Source organism: Cololabis saira, chromosome 12 (assembly GCF_033807715.1).
Source record: "Cololabis saira isolate AMF1-May2022 chromosome 12, fColSai1.1, whole genome shotgun sequence".
In the NCBI taxonomy this organism is placed as follows: Eukaryota; Metazoa; Chordata; class Actinopteri; order Beloniformes; family Belonidae; genus Cololabis; species Cololabis saira.
Genome location: NC_084598.1, coordinates 9142835 through 9164842, shown reverse-complemented (window position 1 = coordinate 9164842; position 22008 = coordinate 9142835). Strand labels below are relative to the sequence as shown.

General features: G+C 41.2%; 1 protein-coding gene across 1 annotated transcript in view; it reads left to right on the top strand.

Annotated features, from left to right (window-relative positions):
- The window catches only part of LOC133456789 (immunoglobulin mu heavy chain-like), a 45766-nt gene that overhangs the window by 11949 nt on the left and 11809 nt on the right, over window positions 1–22008 (top strand). The window contains exon 4 of the mRNA XM_061735381.1: window positions 20898–20954. Coding sequence (XP_061591365.1) covers window positions 20898–20954 — 57 coding nt within the window. The remainder of the gene's footprint in view (window positions 1–20897; window positions 20955–22008) is intronic.

Below are 22008 nucleotides of genomic sequence, written 5' to 3'. Positions count from 1 at the left end.
AAAATAATGTATAAGTTACAACAAAATATTGAAATCATTTAAAAAAAAATTAAATTTTTCATACAAAAAGGAGTGTAATAAATTTTAAGTATTTTTCAAGTTATTGTTTTTTTATGAATGAGATGTGTTTTTGACATTTCTTTATTAATGTTTCAGAGCAAAGTTCAGAGACAGTACAACAGGACTAACAGGACTGAACAAAAAATACTTTTACAATGATGTATGTATGTATTTAATTTTGTATTTATTTACTTATTTTTTCAAACAAACTCACCTAAAAACAGTAAAACTCTAGGATGGTGTGTTTACATTTCTGCAGACACTGACGGTCAAACACGAGTCTGAAACAGAGGTTTAAACATCTGGAGAATCCCTCAGACACACTTGTACATGTTCAGAGTTTGATAGTTATGATTACGCTTGGATCTGACAGCTGCAGGAAAACAACTGGAATGGACTGATTATATCAGTGATACAGTGTTATTATCTACTACTCTCATTCAGTCCAGAGCTGGTTCACCATCTCCAGAAACAAATTCTTTCTTAAATGTAAACAGGATACAATATGTTTATAGGAAAAAAGAAAACAAATAAATAAACAAAAGAAAACTGCATGATAGAGGCATGATGACTCTGTTTTAGAACAACAAACACTGCAACAAAAAAATAAAAACATACAAACTTGTTATAACAAAATAGAATCCGTGGGAATGTTGGAGTCCCATGTGAACCACATATAAAATATTATACTACGTGATTAAAGATGGTTCCTGGTTCGACTCCAGGCCTGGCAGGTCTTTCTTTGTGGAGTTTGCATGTTCTCCCCGTGCTTGCGTGGGTTCTCTCCGGTTACTCCGGCTTCCTCCCACAGTCCAAAAACATGCATAGTAGGTTAACTGATGATTCTTAATTGCCCGTAGGTGTGAGTGTGAGTGTGTCAGGTTGTCTGTCTGTATATGTGGCCCTGCGATGGACTGGCGACCTGTCCAGGATAAACCCCTGCCTCCTGCCTGTGATGAGCTGATCTAGGCTCCAGCAGACCCCATGACCCTAAAGGATAAAGCAGGTGTAGAAAATGAATGGATGGATGGATGATTGAAGATGTACAGAGGTACTGAAAGCTCACAGAAACATTGAAGAATATTGTTGAACGAAAACCAGCTCAAGGCTTTATTTGAAAATGTTTTGTAGATTCACTTTTTACCCATAGAGGGCAGCAAAGTCTTGTTTTTGTCGTGACAGTGTGACGTCACATTTACAGTGGATCATGAAAACAGGAAAGCTCAGAACAAATTAGTCATTATTTCTGGCTAATTATTCTGAAAAGTTTGTCAAGTTTCATAAATTACAAAATATTGCCTGATTTGATTTCTATCAAATTTTTCAAAAGGTTATCCTCTCAGTACAGTTATGGTATTTGGAAACAATAAAAACAATCAAGCACAGGTACAGATTGAGGGTGTAAACATTGAAAGAGTACAAGAAACAACATTTCTTGGGGTAATTATAGATGACAGGATTTGCTGGAAATCTCATATTAAACACATCCACAACTAAGTATCTAGAGGCATCTCAGTTCTGGCCAGAGCAAAGCAATTCCTGGATAATAAATCACTCCGCATTCTGTTCTGTTCCCTGGTTTTGCCTTATCTAAGTTACTGTTTAGAGGTTTGGGGAAATACATAAAAAAGTTCACTGCAAACACTATTCATACTGCAGAAAAGAGCCATAAGGATAATTCATAATGCTGGTTTTCATGAAAACACCAATTCATTATTCTGCAATTCTAAAATAATCACATTTTTTGACATAGTGGAATTCCAAACTGCACAATTCATGTATAAAGCTAGGAACAACTTACTGTATTATCATCTCACTTACAGGAAATGTTTTATGAAAGAGAGGTATAATTTAAGGGGTTCTCTAAATTTTAGGACTCGTAGAACACGAACAACAATGAAAAGATTTTCTATATCGGTCAGTGGAATTAAACTATGGAACAGAATGGATTCAGAATTAAAACAATGTCCAAACATTAACCAGTTTAAAAACAAATATAAAAACATGATTTTCCCAAGGTACAAAGAGGAAGGCCTGATATAAACACTATTGGGTGAATGGGTAGATTTGTTTATATTTATGTACAGAAATGGGCAGCTAATTATATGTGTATGTATGCATGTGTATATATATATATATATATATATATATATATATATATATATATATATATATATATATATATATATATGTATGTGTATGTATGGGTGTATGTGTATGAAAGGTGTGTAAGTAGATATATATAGATATAGAGAAGATGGAGTTAATATAGAGATAGTATGGTGTAAATGAGTATATTTATATAAATATTTATATGGGCATGTGTGTAGATAGATAGAATATATAGAAATACTCAATTATGTGTATGCATAGGTAAGTGTGTGAGTACAGTGTGTGAGTATAATTATAGTATAGTTAGTTATTATAAATAAGTGTTAATAAATGATTAGTGAATGGGGGTAGGATTAAATAAGTTTGCACTTCTTCCTACTCATTTTTGCACATGTAAATAAGATATTAAGTGTTAAAGTATGAAATTCTTTGTTTTGTTGTTTTTTTGTTTGCTTTGTTTTGTTTTCTTATCTTCTCTTTAATTGTTTTCTTTTACATGTACAAAATAAAAATCAAATCAAATGTATTAATACAATATTACAATGTCTTTGATAATAATTTTTAAATAATGGTTAATTGTTAAAATAATCAAGATGGGAGAAAGAAGTCTGACCTGGGTCACACACTAAATGCAAGTAAGTTCACATGTATTAGTTAAAATCTTTACATAATAATGCCCTACAATCTCTATTTAGAGCATTTCATAAATGTATTTAGAAATACAATTTTAGAAAAAAAAACACCACAAAAGCAGGATTTTTACATCATATAATCTCCATTAATTTCATAACTGAATCATCAACCAGATATAAATAAAAACTTTCACAGTGATTTAAACTAAATAAGTAATAATTCTCTTCTCTGATCCAGATTTAAAATATCCTGAAAATCCAACAAACTAACCCGTAAAATTCTGCAACTGTAACACTTCAAAGAAAATTCTGACAAACCACCAGAGGTTTTATCCCATTATATACACAGTGAGCCTTTCTTGAAGGTTTATCATTATTATTATGTGTGAACAATAACAACTACTACAATAATAATAATGTTAGTAACATATGGCAGATGAAGAAGAAATAATTAATACTATTACCAAATTAAATGTTTAATTCATTTGTAATAAATATTCATCCCATGTGCTAATTTCCTGAGAGACAACCGATTGAAATCATGTTTTTCTTACCTGAAGGCGGTATAGATCCAGCGTGCAATAGTGCATTTGGTTTTTGTACTGGAGTTTTTCATGGTGATGGAATGGGGGGGCACAATGATACACACCAATACAAAAACCTCACAACAACAAACTGACTCTCCCCCATTGTTATGTTGGAAAAAGTAACGTTTGAAATAAATCAAAGGATATATACAGTATATAATTTTATGTATGTATTTATATATATTAAATTTTTAAAAAAAGATTACATTTTAAAAAGCTGTCATTGGGATACAACGCTACATAAAAGCTCAAGTGCAGCATTAAAGTCAGGGTGCTGGGTGGAGTTTTTGTATCAGGATGTATCACAGTGTACAATAACTACCACAGTGATAAATCCTGTGACAAAAACCTCTTGCAACTGTAAATGTATAAAACTAAATAAAAGTATGACCACTCGATTATCTATTACACTCTTTGTTCAACCTGTTGGTTTCCTTATCTAGGTTATAATTAATATTGGTGTTTTGATTGGGTTTTCATTAATTGTACTAATTTCAAATTAGTTTAATTTTAGTCTTGAGATGACATTTGTTGATTTGATGATATAAAAATAAAGCTGAACTGAACTAAGTATTAGCCAACTAATGAGTTAATATAGCAGCCCTTTATTTGACAAGAAATAAAATGAATAATTTATAAAACATAATTTATTGTAAACAATCAAAAATGAGTTGTGAGTTTCTTGACAGTGGATTTGACGGATATGCTTTTGGAGCAGTTTTGTTAAATTCAAGTGACAAAAGGATGACTGACGGGGCGTCAAGCAACATAAAGCATTTAATATATAAAGAAAACAAATGTTTTATCACACACAAACTCTTATATGTTGCTATTTTGAGATGTGTTGCAAGAAAAAGAATATGTGTGTAGAGTAAAGTGAAAAGTTCCTGATGGAGTCTGAATACAAAAACACTGACAGTTTGGTGAGATGTTCAGACGAAGGTTTTTGTAGGAGGGTTTATCACAGTGTACTATAGCGGGTACCACAGTGATATATGGTAATACAAAAACCTGTTCTGCAGTGAACTGGAAATCAGCCTCACTGTGGTAAAAGAAAAAGAGATCACTGAAAGGTTTTAGAGGTTTAAAAAGGTTGTTTTAGACAAAGAAGAAAGACAAGATTTTGAATAAAGCAAACATGCAAAATTAAACGCCAAAAATTGTTTTTATTTATTTATTCCACCCTGAATGACATGGTGAAACATAAGTTCAGAAGTTAATATATGTTACTTTCAGTAAAGATCAGATGTTGTACATTAATATAATCATACATTCCTGCATATTTAACCCTTTGGGGTCAGAATCTGTTGATATTTCTAGTCTGCATTGTTTTGTTGCTTTTTTTGTCTTGTTTTATGCACTCAGCAATAAAAAAATAAAAACTGTAGTTAATGTTCAGGTTTTTGAATGAGTGTTTTTCACTGTGGAGGATGGAACCCAGTGAAAAAAGACGATACAAAAACCTGTCCTCAACTAAAGTGAAGGACAAAGAACAAATGAAAGAAGTCCACTGTTACTTTTAAAAATCTGGGAAACACATGTCATGATAATTATTACTGCAAAACCTATCTATCCTAAGCTAAAAGTGTTAAAGGACCAATGTTACGCTAGAACAAGAAGAAATATATTATATGTGTTGTTAAACACTGAAGTTTTAGTAAGAGGCTGAACCACGTCCTGTTACAAAAATAACACCAACTGATAATAACTGCAGACCTACATCTTCACATCGTAAAATTAACATAAGGTAAAAAAAGATGTACATTTACAAAAAGTATTATTTAAAAAATGTACAAAATTGTCCCACCATATTTAATCTTTTCTTCTTTATTTGTTTCTTTTTTTTAATTCATGTTGAAAATAGCAGAAAGGATTAAAAATAGAAATAGCGTTTACTTCATAATTTCATCAGGAACTGAAATTGATGATATTTTACAGATATAAACAAAACCTTCAACCTTATTGGAGAGAAAGCTTTGCCGGAGACCTGTGGACTCATAGACGACATGTGACAAGGTTTTTGTAATGACATGTGTCACTGTGTGGGGTGGGAGCCACGGTGATAAATGCCATTACAAAAACCTGTCCTGAACTCGGATGAAGCATAAAACCAACATACCTCAAGAAAAACATCCCATCATTTCAACAAATCACAAGGATTCGGTATACAGTATATATTATATTATATTTGCCTTAATATTGGAGGGCATGTAACACTATTTTTCTTCTTTTTCACAAAAATAAAGGCAATCACAAAATGTGGTTTAGTATAATTTGATGACATGTGAGTACTACCTCAGTTTTGTACTTCTTAAAATGTGAAATAAAATTACAATAACAGCAAGTATGTCATGTTCAGTACCCAGTGTGAAGTTTATATGAGGTACTGAACTACAGTAGAAATGACAATAGTGGATTGTCATTTACGGTATACTGTAATACATTAAAGACAAAACATCATTGTCTCAGTGAATAAAAGCAGTGTAAGATGATGACGATGACGACGACGACGACGACGACAGTAAAAAAGATATCACTGTCTTCAACAAAACTCTGTGATGTAAAGAGAAGTGTCTTTAAAAAAATCTTCACGGCCCTCAGGCGCCAAGAGGTTTGTGGTACTAACTTTTTTAATCAGTTAAGTAGCCATCTATGAGAAGTGATATCATTCATCCTAACAAAGTCAATAAAACTACTGAGACTACTGAGTAAGACATGGAGATTTTACATATTTACCAACTGATCTGACCAATGATAAGATGAGCGGTCAGAGGTGAGAAATGACCTGATGACAGTGATGGTGGCTGACTTAGACCACGTTTACACATAGCCGGGTATTTACAAAAACGCATATTTCCCCCTCTACGTTTTGAAAAATACCATCATTTACACGAACCCGCATAAATATGCTGTTAAGGTGCTATGAGCAGCCAAACCTACGGGGGGCAGTGTAACGAGAAGATAGTCATGCTAGCCAATCGGATTTCTGGAAAAAAAACATAAACAAATGACACGAGTAACTTGTTTGTGTTGAATAAATGGAGAGGAGACATGGAGCGTGTCTATCACTTCAGCAGTATATTTAATTAACGTTCAACAACGGTTAACGTTCGAGACATCAGCTGTTTTAACAGTCGAGGCAAAACGTTACCATGACAACACCGGAGGGGGCGGGGACTCCCACTATAACAGAATCCCATAACATCTCCCTTTTTTTAGATAACCACTTAACATAGCCCTTAATGCACTTAAATGTTTAACTATATTAAAACTTTAATTCAAGTAATTCAATAAAAATAAATTCCAGGTTTATTCCACATTACCCCTCTTTTTTTTCTTTTTTTTTTTTTTTTGTAACATCACACCATCAAAAAACATCAGTCTGTCTAAGCATCAAATCCAGTCTATAGGTTTAGTCGATTTGGCACCTTCACCAGCCTGCCCCTGGCTGTTCTGTATCCTGGAACGGGTGGTGAACCCCCCATGGGCTGGTGACGACGACTCTGACCTGCTGCTCTGGTTTCCTGTGGACTTGTGCCACAGGCTGCGCCCTCATCCACTGCATTTCGGGGTGGACTACTGGGTTGCTCGACAGGCAGGCTACTTTGCGGCCTGCTGTGTTGCACGGGGGGTGTACCGTCTCTCCAACCTCAGCTGGCCGCAGGTCCACCCGGTTCCGCCGGTAGTATGTTCCTTCCACATCCATCAGGTACGATCTGGGAGCCACCTGACGCAAGCAAACTCCTCTTCTCCACCTGCCCGTCCTGTCCCCAGGCAATGGCTTCATTCTAATGTCCTGGGGCCTCATCTATAAAGCTTGCTTGCGCAGAAAAAGCGCCTGAAAGTTGCGGAAGCCGCCTTCTACGCAAATCCTCGGTTCTAAAAAGAAAAAACTAACCGAAAAATCTGCTTATCTTTACGGCAACTCGGACCCTCCCGTAAGAATTTACTTAAGACACGGGGAACTGGCGACGCAGGGATTGAGGTGGTGAAATGAAGCCAGATTCATGTCATACTCTTAATAATGTCATCACACTTCACAACATATATCAGACTTAAAATAATAAAATAATAAAATAAAATAGCGCTGATCGTGTTCCTCTGTGTGAAGCTCAGTCAGTCAGGACTCTGCTGCTGCTGGAGCTGCAGCCTCTTCTTCACCCGCTTTAGGACAGAACAAATGAGGGGCTGCTTTTAGGGAGCCCCACGGAGCCCCTAAAGGGACTCAGATTTTTTTTCATATGAGTTTTACGCGCGCGTGAAACCTTTACGTGCAGGTGTATGGTGCCTAGGGTCCCGCGTTAAAACGACGCAGAGCCTACGGCGTAGGGTACGCGGCGACGCGCACTAACGCCGTAGGCTCTGCGTTGGTGACGCAGAACCATAAATCAGCCCTGAGCAGCTCTGAGGGGAGACGGGAGAGGAGGAGGGGGAGTGGGGGGGTGAAGCGGGGCTGCGGGCCGTTCTCGTATCGCTTTCATACAGTGTCTTGATAATTTGCAATTTAAGGCTGAGCCTACCGTTAGTTTTTAATTCATTCTGACGCCAAACAGGCTGGAGGAAGCCACTGCGCATGCTCAGTAGGCTCATCCCATATGCATTTATGGGCGTGTAGAGGGCGGGATTAGAGGCGGATTCAGCTGCGCAAGTCTGTGATTCATAAAGGAACGTTGCGTGCAAATCTGCGTGCACATGGTTTTATTGATCCGGATTTTTTTTTGCGCCCGGCATTTTCGGCTTTTGAGCGTACGTGCACTTTTAGTATGACTCCTACGCAGTCCATTTTAAATGAGGCCCCTGGCCAATTTTCAGCTCAGGCAGGTCCCTTGCTGACCTGTCGTACCAGAGCTTGGCTGTTTGATGTTTGACCCGCAGTTTGTCTGGAACCCCGGTGACCACGCTCGGCTCCAGGAGTGTGTCAGCCACTGGAAGCGGGGTCCTCAGTCTACGGGACATCAGTCTCTGCGCTGGGCTGCTGAACATGCCCTCCGAGGGTGTGTTTCTCCACTGTAGAATAGCCAGCCACGGGTCATTACCTGCACTGGTCGCCTTTTTACACAGATTCTTCACTATTTTTACAGCAGACTCCGCTTTTCCATTTGATTTTGGATATCTGGGTGAGGACTTAACGTGTTCAAAGTCCCATTCTTTAGCAAACTTTCTGAATGTTTCACAGTCAAACTGGGGCCCACAGTCTGTTATGACCCGGTCAGGCTGCCCGTGCCTTGCAAACTGGGCCTTGCACCTCAGTACTGTGGTCTCTGCTGATAGATCTGGGAGAAGCTCTATTTCCCAAAAATCTGAATAATGATCTACAATCAGCAGAAAGTGTTTTCCTGCCTGCATGAACAAGTCCATACTCACAATCTGCCATGGCCGCGCTGGGAGTGCATGTGACAGCATTGTTTCGCGCTGCTGCTCATGTGAGTATTCGTTGCATGCTGAACACTGGCTCACATAGTCCTTGACTTCCCCGTGCATGTTTGGCCAGTACAGCGTGTCTCTCGCCTGTCTATAGCAAGCATCTCCTCCTACATGGCTGACATGGATGCGTTTCAACATTTCCGCACGCAGTGATTTTGGGACTATGACTCTCTGACTTTTGAAGAGCACTCCATCTTGTGCATTGATCTCGTCCCTGATTGACCAGTATTCTCTGATGGCCAGTGGGGTGTCCTCCCGACGATCTGGCCATCCTTGGAGCACTGCTGCCTTCAACAGCTGAAGAGTGTCATCTCCCTCAGTGTGTTCTCTGATCTGACTTAGGCGCCTGCTGGTGACATTCAGATAATCAGCCTGATTTATCTGTTCTGTGTTCTCCTGTGCCCTCTGCAGGTTACAGATGTTGTGTTTTGTGTAGCTTGTGTCAGTCCTGTGTGGCGGAACCGTGGCTCTGCTCAAAGTGTCACTGATGTGCATGTCGGGACCTGGCTTGTATATTACCTTGAGGTTATAATTCTGGAGCGTGAGCAGCATGCTCTGGAGACGCTTGGGGGCCGTGAGGAGGGACTTGTTGAAGATTGAGGTAAGTGGCTTATGATCCGTTTCTGCAGTGATCTCCGCCCGCCCGTACAGGTAGTAGTGAAACCGCTGGCTTGCAAACACAATTCCCAGGCACTCTTTTTCAATTTGTGCGTAATTTTGTTCTGTCTGAGTTAGTGCCCGTGATGCGTACCCTATTGGCTGTTCCTCCTGTAATAGGCAACATCCCAGTCCTTTCTGACTTGCATCACACTGGATGGTGACCGGCTTGGTCACGTCGTAGTATCTCAGGGTCGGGGCTGCTGTGACCAAACGCTTGATTTCTTCAACTGCAGCGTCATGCTTTGGCAGCCAGTGCCATGGGACGTCTTTGTCCAGCAGCCTACGTAGTGGCTCACACCTCCGAGAGGTGTGGGGTGAACTTTGCCAGGTAGGTCGCGAAGCCTATCAGTCTCTGTACTGCTTTGGTGTCTGTGGGGAAAGGCATATGCTGCACAGCCCTGACTTTTTCCGGGTCCACCCTGAGCCCCTCTGCTGACAAAATGTGTCCATGAAACTTGACCTCCCTGACCCTGAACTGCAGTTTCTTTAGACTCAGTCTAAGCTTGACCATCCTGCACCTGTCCATGAGCTCTAGCAGTTTCCTGTCATGGTCCCTTGTGGCTTCCTCATCTGTGTCCCCACACCCCACCACCAGTATGTCATCTGCAATGGGTTCTACGCCGTTGAGCCCAGCCAGTAGCTCATGCTGTTTCCGCTGATATACCTCTGGGGCCACCGATACCCCGAAAGGCAGCTTTAGCCAGCGTTTCCTGCCCCAGGGCGTCCAAAATGTGGTCGTGTAACTGCTTTCTTCATCTAGCTTACACTGTAAAAATGCATCACGTGCGTCTACAAGAGTGAAAACACGGGCCTTGGGCAGCTTATATAAAACATCCTCAAGTGTTGGCATAATATAATGAGACCTCTTCAAAGCTAGATTTAGTGACTTGGGGTCTATGCAAATTCTCAGTTTCTCTGGCTGTCTGATTATCACCATGTTACTAATCCACTCGGTTGGTTCAGACACTGAGGCTAAATGTCCATCTCTCTCATGTTTGTCTAGTTTAGCCTTGACTGCATCCCTGAGAGCTACTGGAACATTACGTGGAGAAGCCTGCACTGGAGCTACATTCTTGTCTAACTCAAAGTGAACCTCCCCTGGGAGCGATTCGACTGGTGCATTGAAAACTTCGTCATAGGATGTGATAAGATGCTGCCTAGTCAGACGCTCTGAGCTGCTGTGTCCTACCATAAGCAGCTCCTTGGGTATGGTGAAATGCATCAAACCTAGACGCTCGCAGGTATCACCTGACAGCAGGGGTCTCTGAGTGCTGCTCACTATCTCAAAGCTCAGCTCGTGCAATGTTCCTCTCACTACACACTCTGTTTTGAATATGCCGATTGATCTTATTGACTGGCCCGAATACAGAACCAGTCTGGTGTGGCTTGGTAATAACTTCACCTGAGGTGCCAGTCTCCTCATGTCTGTTATGCTCATTACGTCACAAGTCGCACCTGAATCTAGTTGACATCTCTGGAATCCTCCATTTATTTTAATGTTAGCGAACCATTTCTTTCCAGATCCCTGTACTGCCCCAATGCTCTGTGCAGTATATATGTGTGCATCCGTGTCAGAAGGGCTCATATCCTCCGGGTATTCAGTATCTGCTGTGTTTAACTGCCTGGTTGTTTGGCCCTTCTTCATGCACACTTTTGCAAAATGGTTGGCTGTTCCACAAGAGCGACAGTTCTTGCCATATGCAGGGCAAAATTCACGTCCGCGCCTGTGGGCGTTGCCACAAAATCTGCATGTTGCGCCTTCGCTTGTGCCAGCCGGCTGAGCCTGAAATCTGTCATGCTGGGTCTGCCTGGGCGCAGCCCGCGCCCGACGACTGTCTGCTGCATGCACTGTCTCCGGAGGTCTTTCATGTGTCATTGCTTTCAAACTCAAATCCGTAAATTCTGCCGCCCGGCATATTTCTATAGCTGACGTGAGTGTGAGATTTTTCTCTCTGAGTAAACGACGGCGCACAGCCTCATCACACACGCCCAGCACCAGTCTGTCTCTTATCAGATCCTCTTTAAGGTTTCCGTACTCGCAGGACGCAGCCTTCTCTCGTAGGCGCGTTACAAATGCATCGATTGGTTCTCCCTCGTCCTGCTTACAGTTGCCGAAGATGTATCTCTCAAATATCACGTTCCTGGCTGGCTTGAAGTGCGCCTCCAAAGCGCCAAGGATAGCTATGGGGTCTTTTGCCTGCGCCGCTGAAAGTCCCAAATTGTGCTTATATATGTGTCGGCACTCACTGCCCATCACCCGTCGCAGGGTTGCTGCTTGCACATCATCGTCTTTTTCATTTAGACCCGTTGCCAGCATGTAGTCTTCAAACTCCGACCTGAATTAGTCCCAGATGTTTGCGACGTTGCCGGTTAATTTCATCTCTCCCGGTGGTGGTATTGCGGACGCCATCGTAATGCTGATGTCTTATTCTGTGTTAGTTAACTATTCAACTTGGTTATTTACTTCTGACACCATGTTTGTGTTGAATAAATGGAGAGGAGACATGGAGCGTGTCTATCACTTCAGCAGTATATTTAATTAACGTTCAACAACGGTTAACGTTCGAGACATCAGCTGTTTTAACAGTCGAGGCAAAACGTTACCATGACAACACCGGAGGGGGCGGGGACTCCCACTATAACAGAATCCCATAACATAACTTCCAGTTACTTCCAAGATGGAACGAGAGTCTTTCGTTTGGAGTGACAGAGAAGTAGAGTTACTTTTAAGTGTGACTTTAGAATATAAAACAAGTAAAATACAAGGAAACATTGACGTGGCAAAACAAATTGTAAACGCAGGTCGCACACATGATGCTGGTGTCGTTTCTGTCTCATAATGTGACGTTCTGAAGCCTAAATGTCCGTTTCTCTCTGTTTACAAGCAAACGTGAAGACGGAGTTTTTGCAAATCTCCACTTTGGCTGGAGTTTTCAGAAATGATAGTTTTTGGTAGTTTTAATGTAAAGCGTCTTTGAGTGCCCAGAAAAGCGCTATATAAATAAAATGTATTATTATTATTATTATTATTATTGGTGACTTTGAGCTTCGTTTTCGTGTAAACGAACAGCCAAAACGCATTAAAACACCACTGTTTTTGCTATGTATAAACGGGGCCTCAGTCTCTTGCAGTGACTGTGAGCTTCATTATGATTCTTAGCAGCATTTTAGCACAAACAGACAGTCAGCTGACCCTGGAGGCTACAATAAACTCTGAGCTCTAATCTTCCACCAACTTTTCAGTGACCTACTTTTTTTTCTCTTTTTTAACTGCATCATAAATAAAACTGATATTTTTGTCACAACACTGTTGATTTTATGTTTATTTATAAGCAAAAGTACTTTTACCTGCGTATCATTTCTGTCTGCTGCACGTGACAGTGATTTTGTGTTTATGAAAGTATGTTTTAAATGTGAGTCACTCACAAACGAGAAAGACAGTTTCAAAAAAGTAAAAGTTTGGACATGAAAAAGTCTGTACAGCCTGTGCACATATTTGAACTTGTGGTTATCAACTACTGGCTAATATTTATGTAACATACAGGAAACAATCTTCACCACAGCAGGTGCTTCCGCATCCAGAGGACAAACTGGAACTTTAGACTGAAAACTAAACTCATGAACACACTGACAATGACAGCAGCTCACACCAAAGCAGGCCTGAGGTGAACTTGTAAGTTGTGAACATGGAAGTTATTGTTATCCATTCAGTATTTACCATATTTTATCAACATGTGACAAAAAATATAAGCACATTTTCCTAAAAGTGTGTAAACTGTAATAATTTGCATGGATCTCCACTCACACCCCTCACAAAAAAAAAGAAACTGATGAGAGACTCAACATCCTAGACACTCACACACCTACAGTACATAAATATCACATGATTCAAATTCACTGACTTAAACCATTTCACAGCACTAAAAAGGGTTGTTCCCTCTGATGGTTTAACACGTGAGATCATCAAATAATTGTTCTTTTGAGGTATTATCCTCAAAAGTATTCCTGATCATGTGCATTCCTTTGCTGCACTGTGATTCAAATACAGAGGCCAAGTAGACATGATGGATTTTACATCGCAGAGGTCCACGAGATCTCCTGCCTTACTTTACTGTATTACAGAGGTCTCCAATTCCGGTTCTTGAGGTCAGCTGTCCTGCATGTTTTAGATGTTTCCCTGGTTTTAGCACACCCTGATACAAATGACTGTCGTTAATAGACCTTGATAAAGTGCTAACGATGACTTAATCGGAATCAGGTGTGTTGGAGCTGGGAAGTATCTAAAAATACAGGACAGCGGGCCTCAAGGAACCGGACTTGAAGATCCCTCCTTTAGTAGAAATACTAGTGCATGTGTTTGTTTGTTGACAGTTTTACGTGTCACTATATTCCTAAAACAATTATGCAAAATATGCTAAGAACATGTTGAAGGGTAGTTATAGTAACCACTACAGCATTCATTGATGTTTTCCTTTTCTATACAGCAGGGCTCCTCAGCTCCTGTGCTCAAGGACTTCTGTCCTGCAGGTCTTACATGCATCCCAACTCTAACACACCTGATTCAAATGAAACATGCAGGACAGCGGCCCTCGAGGACCGAGAGTTAAAGAGCCGGAGCTGGAGTCCTGATATACAGTTGGAGGTGCAGCTTCGAAGCTTACTGACACCGGAAAACTTCACCAGATATAATAAGTATGGATTAAGCCAGAACACCTTCAGGTATGAAAGATATACGTGTTCGTTTGTCTGGAGAACCAAGAAAGACTAGTGGAAAGAGTCACAGGTTAATACACTTTTAATCATGTCAAGCACAAGGTTTTTTCCGGCCGGAGATACATTTGTCTCCGGCCGGGGTACACTTCTTCAGACCGCGTGAGTCCGAGAGAAATGCACCACGTTTTCATGAGTCCAGTTGAATTTATACTGAAAAGGAGGATGTTCTTTGCAAATGATTTTCATTGGTTGAGCCTTAAGAGACGTGTCACTCCCATCTTCCTTTTCCCTGGGGTGTCAAGCCTAGCTCACAGGTGAGACTCCCCACACCTAAGCGTCTGCTTATTCCCCCATGGCATGTGTATTGCAAATTAATTTCATTAGGAGTCAGATCAAGGAGAAATCGCCTTAAGGTGTCACCTTTCCCCCGTTTCCTCTCCAACAATGTGTATTTGTATTTAACTTCATTAGCAGAGCCAGATGAAGGGGAAATCACCTTAAGGTGTCACCTTTTCCCCGTCTCCTCTCCAACGATGTGTATTTGTATTTAACTTCTAATCTAATTTTTGTCTACGCTTGGCTCTTAATCAGAATGAGATTAGCCTACTTTGAAGAGAGAGCCCAGACAGTTTTGGGCTTCAATAATTTCATAAAATCCTAACAACTTCCACTCAAAACATGATTAATTCATGTTTTTTAAACCAACCATGTAAAACTGTCCACTGGGATATAAAATATATGTGTTGTTTTTGTACCCCCTTTCTTATATAAAAAGAACACCCTGCTTAGCTGTATAGACAGAACAGAGTCCCAATCCTGCAATATTACACATGACCACCAGATGTGAAGATACAAGCAGAGCAACAGAAGAGAAAACCCACAAATATCAAGAACCATACATACAGATTAATATACAAATACATTCAACAACAATCATAAATTTAAAGCTGTGGAAGTCTGAATATTCATATTGTAAACAATTGTACATCTCATAATGGATGAGCATTTCACAAATAAACCAAATAAATCATTACAACCATGCGTCAGTCCGTTATACATTCCAGTCAAAAATGGGGAAATCCAGGTGTCCAGGTTTACGGCAACAAAAAATAATCCATTGTTCTTCTGGAGACGAAAGCACTCCATCACTCCATGATTTCCTGTAGATCGGGGTATTGGATCCAGATGATGAAAGTTGTCCTCCGATGTCTCCCAAGTTTTTTTCTGTCCATCCAAGTAGCCTTTACTCAAGCATCCACTCAGGCCCTGGAATGTCTGTCACGGTCCCAGAGTGGCTCCTGCCAGGCGGGAGAGCCTTCTCCTAGCCTGGAAAAGGTTTCATTCCATATCCCTGTATGTCTCAGAAAACAGAACGGACAGGTTGTACAGTAATATCTATCTATAATCTTAGTTGAGCCTTGCCCCTTTGTAACAACTTTAAACAACATATGTTAATTATTAGAAAAAATGGCATGCAAGTAGTTTGTATTCCTCTGAACATTGTCTACTATCCCCCCCAATTTTTTTTTTTTTTTTTTTTTTTTTTTTTTATTCTTTCAACCCTTTCAACAGGCATGGGCACACTTTGGACAGATAACCATCTTTTCAAACTAATCCCCCCCAAACATAAAATAAAATAAAAAAATCGTAAAATAATATTCAACCAGCTCTATGAAAAAGTATGTAAAACCGATGACCCATTGGAACAAAACAGTAGGAAATGAGTGTGTGCAGTATACCAACAATCGCCCTCGTGAGAACACCAGGCATCCGCAGAAAACCTCGGCCTTTCAGCACCACAGGCTGTTCCCAGAGCTGTAAGCAGATAGACCTTCGCCAGTGTCCAAGCATAGTTTTGGCAGATACAGTTGCACCTCGTATTCAGATGAAGTTCGTATCATCAGCCGACCCAGCTTTGTCGTCTCTGACCTGAAGACGGACAGTGCTTGGGCTCTTGGGGGTCATAGTTTGTCACCTCTGGCTTTCTCAATGTTGGTGGGGGTGCCTCCCACCCACTGTGACGTTTCCCAAAACAAAACAAAAGGGGAGGACTGACTGTCAGTCCTGAAGGAAAAAGGGGGGGGGGCTCGCAGGGGGAGAGAGCGCAAATTAATAACAGACATACATTATACATGACAAGCAAAACAATAATATTTAAACAGAAAAATACAGCGTTTACAGGAATCTCACCTGGGGGACTCTGACCCGCATTATAAACCAGAAAAATACAGCGTTTACAGGGATTCCACCTGAGGGACTCTGACCCGCATAAATAACTTTTGCTATAAACTAAAACAGAAAAATACAGCGTTTACAGGAATTCCACCTGATGGACTCCAACCAACATTATAAAACTAAACTAAAACAGAAAAATACAGCGTTTACAGGAATTCCACCTGATGGACTCCAACCAACATTATAAAACTAAACTAAAACAGAAAAATACAGCGTTTACAGGAATTCCACCTGATGGACTCCAACCAACATTATAAAACTAATACAGCGTTTACAGGAATTCCACCTGATGGACTCCAACCAACATTATAAAACTAAACTAAAACAGAAAAATACAGCGTTTACAGGAATTCCACCTGATGGACTCCAACCAACATTATAAAACTAAACTGAAACAGAAAAATTAACGTTGTGCATGACATATCAAAAGACAAAACCTATTTTTCTTTATGAGCTTGGGAAGAATTCAATCAGACAACCAATATTAATTTGATAAATCCAATGTGCAGAAATTTCTACTCATCAGCGGTTTCTGCTTACCTTTTGACTAGTCAGGTTTTGGTTGTCTGCATGAAAACTTCCTCCAGGTCTCCTCTCCAGAATTCCACAGTCAGGAAACAACCAGATCACGTTTCAGGGTCACCATTGAAAGATACGTGTTCTTTTGTCTGGTGAATCAAGAAAGACTAGTGGAAAGAATTACAGGTTAACAACTTTTAATCATGTCAAGCACAAGGTTTTTCCGGCCGGAAGTACATTTGTCTCCGGCCGGGGTACACCTCTGTCAGACCACGTTGGGTCGGAGAGAAATGCACCACGTTTTCATGAGTCCAGTTGAATTTATACTGAAAAGGAGGATGTTCTTTGCAAATGATTTTCATTGGTTGAGCCTTAAGAGACGTGTCACTCCCATCTTCCTTTTCCCTGGGGTGTCAAGCCTAGCTCACAGGTGAGACTCCCCACACCTAAGCGTCTGCTTATTCCCCCATGGCATGTGTATTGCAAATTAATTTCATTAGGAGTCAGATCAAGGAGAAATCGCCTTAAGGTGTCACCTTTCCCCCGTTTCCTCTCCAACAATGTGTATTTGTATTTAACTTCATTAGCAGAGCCAGATGAAGGGGAAATCACCTTAAGGTGTCACCTTTTCCCCGTCTCCTCTCCAACGATGTGTATTTGTATTTAACTTCTAATCTAATTTTTGTCTACGCTTGGCTCTTAATCAGAATGAGATTAGCCTACTTTGAAGAGAGAGCCCAGACAGTTTTGGGCTTCAATAATTTCATAAAATCCTAACAGGTATTTATGATGTAGTTCTACATTTCTAACCATTACAAAAATATTGTTGGAATGAATAAACCTAAGCTCATCATGGTTAACAAAAAATCAAGGACCTTCGCCTTCCCGTAGGCCCGGTGCCATGTGGTCTGGGTAGCAGTCGTGGCGGGGTGCCTCGACGACCCAATCCCTGGACCAAAACCCTCGCAGTGGGGACATGGAATATCACCTTGCTGGTGGGGAAGGAGCCGGAGCTTGTGTGTGAGGTTGAGAGATAGCGGCGGCTAAAGATAGTCGGGCTCACCTCCACACATAGCTTGGGCTCTGGAACCCAGCTCCTTGAAAGGGGCTGGACCCTCCACTACTCTGGAGTTGCTTCAGGGTGAGAGGCGGCGAGCTGGTGTGGGCTTGTTTATAGCCCCTCAGCTCAGTCGCCATGTGTTGGAGTTTACCCCGGTGAACGAGAGGGACGCTTCGGGTCGGGAAAAGGTCTCTCACTCTTGTTTGTGCCTACGGTCCGAACAGCAGTGCGGAGTACCCGGCCTTCTTGGGGTCCCTGTGAGGGGTACTGGATGGTGCTCCAACTGGGGACTCCATTGTTCTACTGGGGGACTTCAAAGCTCACGAGGGCAATGACAGTGATACCTGGAGAGGCGTGATTTGGAGGAACGGCCTCCCCGATCTGAACCCGAGCTGTGTTTTGTTGTTGGACTTCTGTGCTAGTCACAGTTTGTCCATCACGAACACCATGTTCAAACATAAGGGTGGCACCAGGACACCCGAGGCCGGAGGTCAATGATCGACTTTGTTGTCGTTTCATCTGACCTTCGGCCGCATGTCTTCGACACTCAAAGAGAGGGGCTGAGCTGTCAACTCATCACCACCTGGTAGTGAGTTGGATGCGCTAGCGGAGGAGGACGTTGGACAGACCGGGCAGACACAATGGATTGTGAGGGTCTGTTGGGAACGTGTGGCTGAGCCCTCTGTCAGGGACGTCTTCAACTCTCACCTCCGAGTGAACCACTCTCGGATCCCAGGGGAGGCGGGGGACATTGAGTCCGAGTGGACCATGTTCTCTGCCTCCATTGTCGACGCGGCGGCTCGAAGTTGTGGTCGCAAGGTGCCTGTCGTGGTGGCAATCCTAGTACCCGGTGGTGGACACCGGAAGTAAAGGATGCCGTCAGACTGAAGAAGGAGTCCTACCGGGCTATGTTGGCCTGTGGGACTCCTGACGCAGTAGATAGGTACCGGCAGGACAAGCAAACCGCAACTCGGGCAGTCCTGGAGGCAAAAACTTGGGTCTGGGAGGGAGACTTTCGGTCGGCCTCGAGGAAATTCTGGCGGACCGTTCGGCGCCTCAGAAGGGGGAAGCAGTACTCTGCCGGCACCATATATGGTGCGTGTGGGGAGATGTTGACCTCGACTGGTGACATCGTTGAACGGTAGAAGGAATACTTTGAGGATCTCCTCAACCAGACTGACATGCCTTCCACTGAGGAAGCAGAGAGTGGGGACTCGGGGATGTGCTCATCCATCACCCAAGCCGAGGTCACTGAGGTAGTTCATAAGCTCCTCGGTGGCACTGGGGGTGGATGAGATTCGCCCCGAGTACCTCAAGTCTCTGGATGTCGTAGGGCTGTCTTGGTTGACACGCCTCTACGGCATTGCATGGAGGAAGGGGACGGTGCCGCTGTGGTGGGAAACCGGGGTGGTGGTCCCTCTTTTTAAAAAGGGGGACCGGAGAGTGTGTTCCAAATACAGGGGGATCACACTTCTCAGCCTCCCCGAGAAAGTCTACGCCAGGTTACTGGAGAGGAGATTACGGCCGATAGTTGAACATCCGATTTAGGAGGAACAATGGAATTTTCCGTCCCGGCCGTGGAACACTGGACCAGCTCTACACCCTCCGCAGGGTGCTCGAGGGTTCATTCCTTGTTGGTCGGCCTTCCTGCTGCTCAGTTAAACTTCTACAGATGATCAAGATGCAGCAGCACGTCTGGTCTTCAACCAACCCAAGAGAGCTCATGTCACTCTGCTGCTAATCTCTCCACACTGGCTTCCAGTTGCAACGCGCATCAAATTGAAAGCTCTGCTTTTGACTTACCAAGCAATTACCACAACGGCTCCTGCCTGCCTTCACTCCTTCATCCAGAGATACACTCCCTCTACCTTCACTCCTTCATCCAGAGCTACACTCCCTCTACAACCGGCTCCTGTTTCACTGGCAGGATTCTTACTTTAATTTATTTGGAGTTGAAGGAACCAAAGGACCCATCAGATCTAAGTCTGAGTAGCGAGTGATCCCAAAAATCAGAAAAATAGCTGGATTTAACTTTTCAATACAAAACTCAACAACTCTTCCAACCAGATGTGGATTTAGTCACCAGCTAAATGTGATGCAACTGTCTTTTTGTATTTCACAACATACAGTATCTCTTTCTGTTGTTCTGTTCAGATCCATTAGGATGAAAATAAAAACGGTGAAAATCACATCTCTGGACAATAAACAGACCTAATGAACCAAAACATTAAAAAGCCACTTGTAGGTTTTTGCAGTTTGGTTGAGTGAAATCTTCATGACAGATCAGATGGCTATATTAAAAATGTATAATTTATTCATTTCAGAGTGTGAACATTAAGATATATTATCATCAATACATTAAAATGGTGTATGTGATGTGTGAAATGTTGGACATGGAGCTGACAATAAGGTCTGACAAAGAGGAAGTTTATGCTGACTGTTGGCAAACAGATGTAACTTTATTTCATTCAAACCACAGGAAACAAATATCTCAAGGGAGAATCCCCAAAAACTGTAGAGAAGGAATGGCATCATAAGTAACCCTGAAGGTCTTTTTTTCTTTTATTAAAACCAAGTATTTGTACATGAAGTCAACTGACATACATCACTGTGTACTACGGCTCCTTTGACTACTGGGGGAAAGGAACACAAGTCACAGTAACTTCTGGTAAGTAAAAACCTGATATACATGTAGTTGAAACAATTCAATACTTTTCTATGATTTATAATCATATTTACATTAGTTTAATTAATTACACAACTAGGATCTAAACTTTATGAAATCTCCAGACACTTTTGGGTCATGTTCTGGTATTTCCTGTAACGTCAGATCATTTAGTGAATTAAAACAAGTGTGTGAGACGTTTTTGTACTAAAGTACTATAGAAACGTGTCACTGTGACAACTACTTTGACTACTGGGGAAAAGGAACGGTGGTCACTGTCACAACAGGTAAAAAACGAGCTTTTTGATTTTGGTCCAGAATTTTACACTGTTTGATTTAGACTTTAGATGCATCAATGACATCTTAAAAAACATTTTTTAGTGTATTAAATATCCTCACATATAACATTGTGACTGTGCTTTTGACAACTCAAGAAAATGAACAGTGGTAACCGTCACAGCAGGTCGAGACAGCTCTTTATTTCAATTTAATAATATGAAGGTAATAAATATCACATTGTAATGTTCAGTGTAGAACATTTAGACCTCAGTGGCATCAACAGAGTCTTTGGTAAGTTTTTGTGTGATGGATATGTTGAGATGCAGCACTGTGATTACGCTTTTGACTACTGGGGGAAAGGCACAACGGTTACAGTCACTTCAGGTAAGTCAAACTATTTTTTTTCCCTTTAATGTGTATATTTTGCCTTAAAAACAGCAATGTATCTGTTTTGGGGAAATACAGTTGATGCCATTCGGGTAATTAATATCTGAAAACTGTACAACAAATCTGTTATTGTAATGTCTTAACGTTTATGAAAAGCTTGTCAATTTAATAATCTTATTGTCGAATTCTAAGATGCAATGGAAATATACTGAATATTAGATTTTATAGATTACATACTATCATAAAAGATTGAGATGGAAACTATTAATCTGTGATCAGGTTTTAGTTTCGTGTAGTTCATGGTTTGTTTTACTGTGACGACGCTTTTGACTACTGGGGAAAAGGCACCGTGGTCACCGTCACCTCGGGTAGGAAAACGTCATTATTTCTCAATTAAAAAATACATTTGAAATTTATGATTTTTTTGTTTTCGCGTTGCCACAACTATCGGTCAGCGACCATCAGATTTTTGTCACTTGACAAAAATGTGTACAAATAACAATAAGAACCTGTTATCATTGAATTCAGTTTGATAATAATTCTGTTTTTAATTAATCTTAAATTAAAGACTTTTAAAAGCTAACTACCTAAAGGAAACAACAGGACCTAATGGTAGAGAGTTTTTGTTTGGAGTGTGAATAGACTATTTCTACTGTGATAACTGGGCTTTTGACT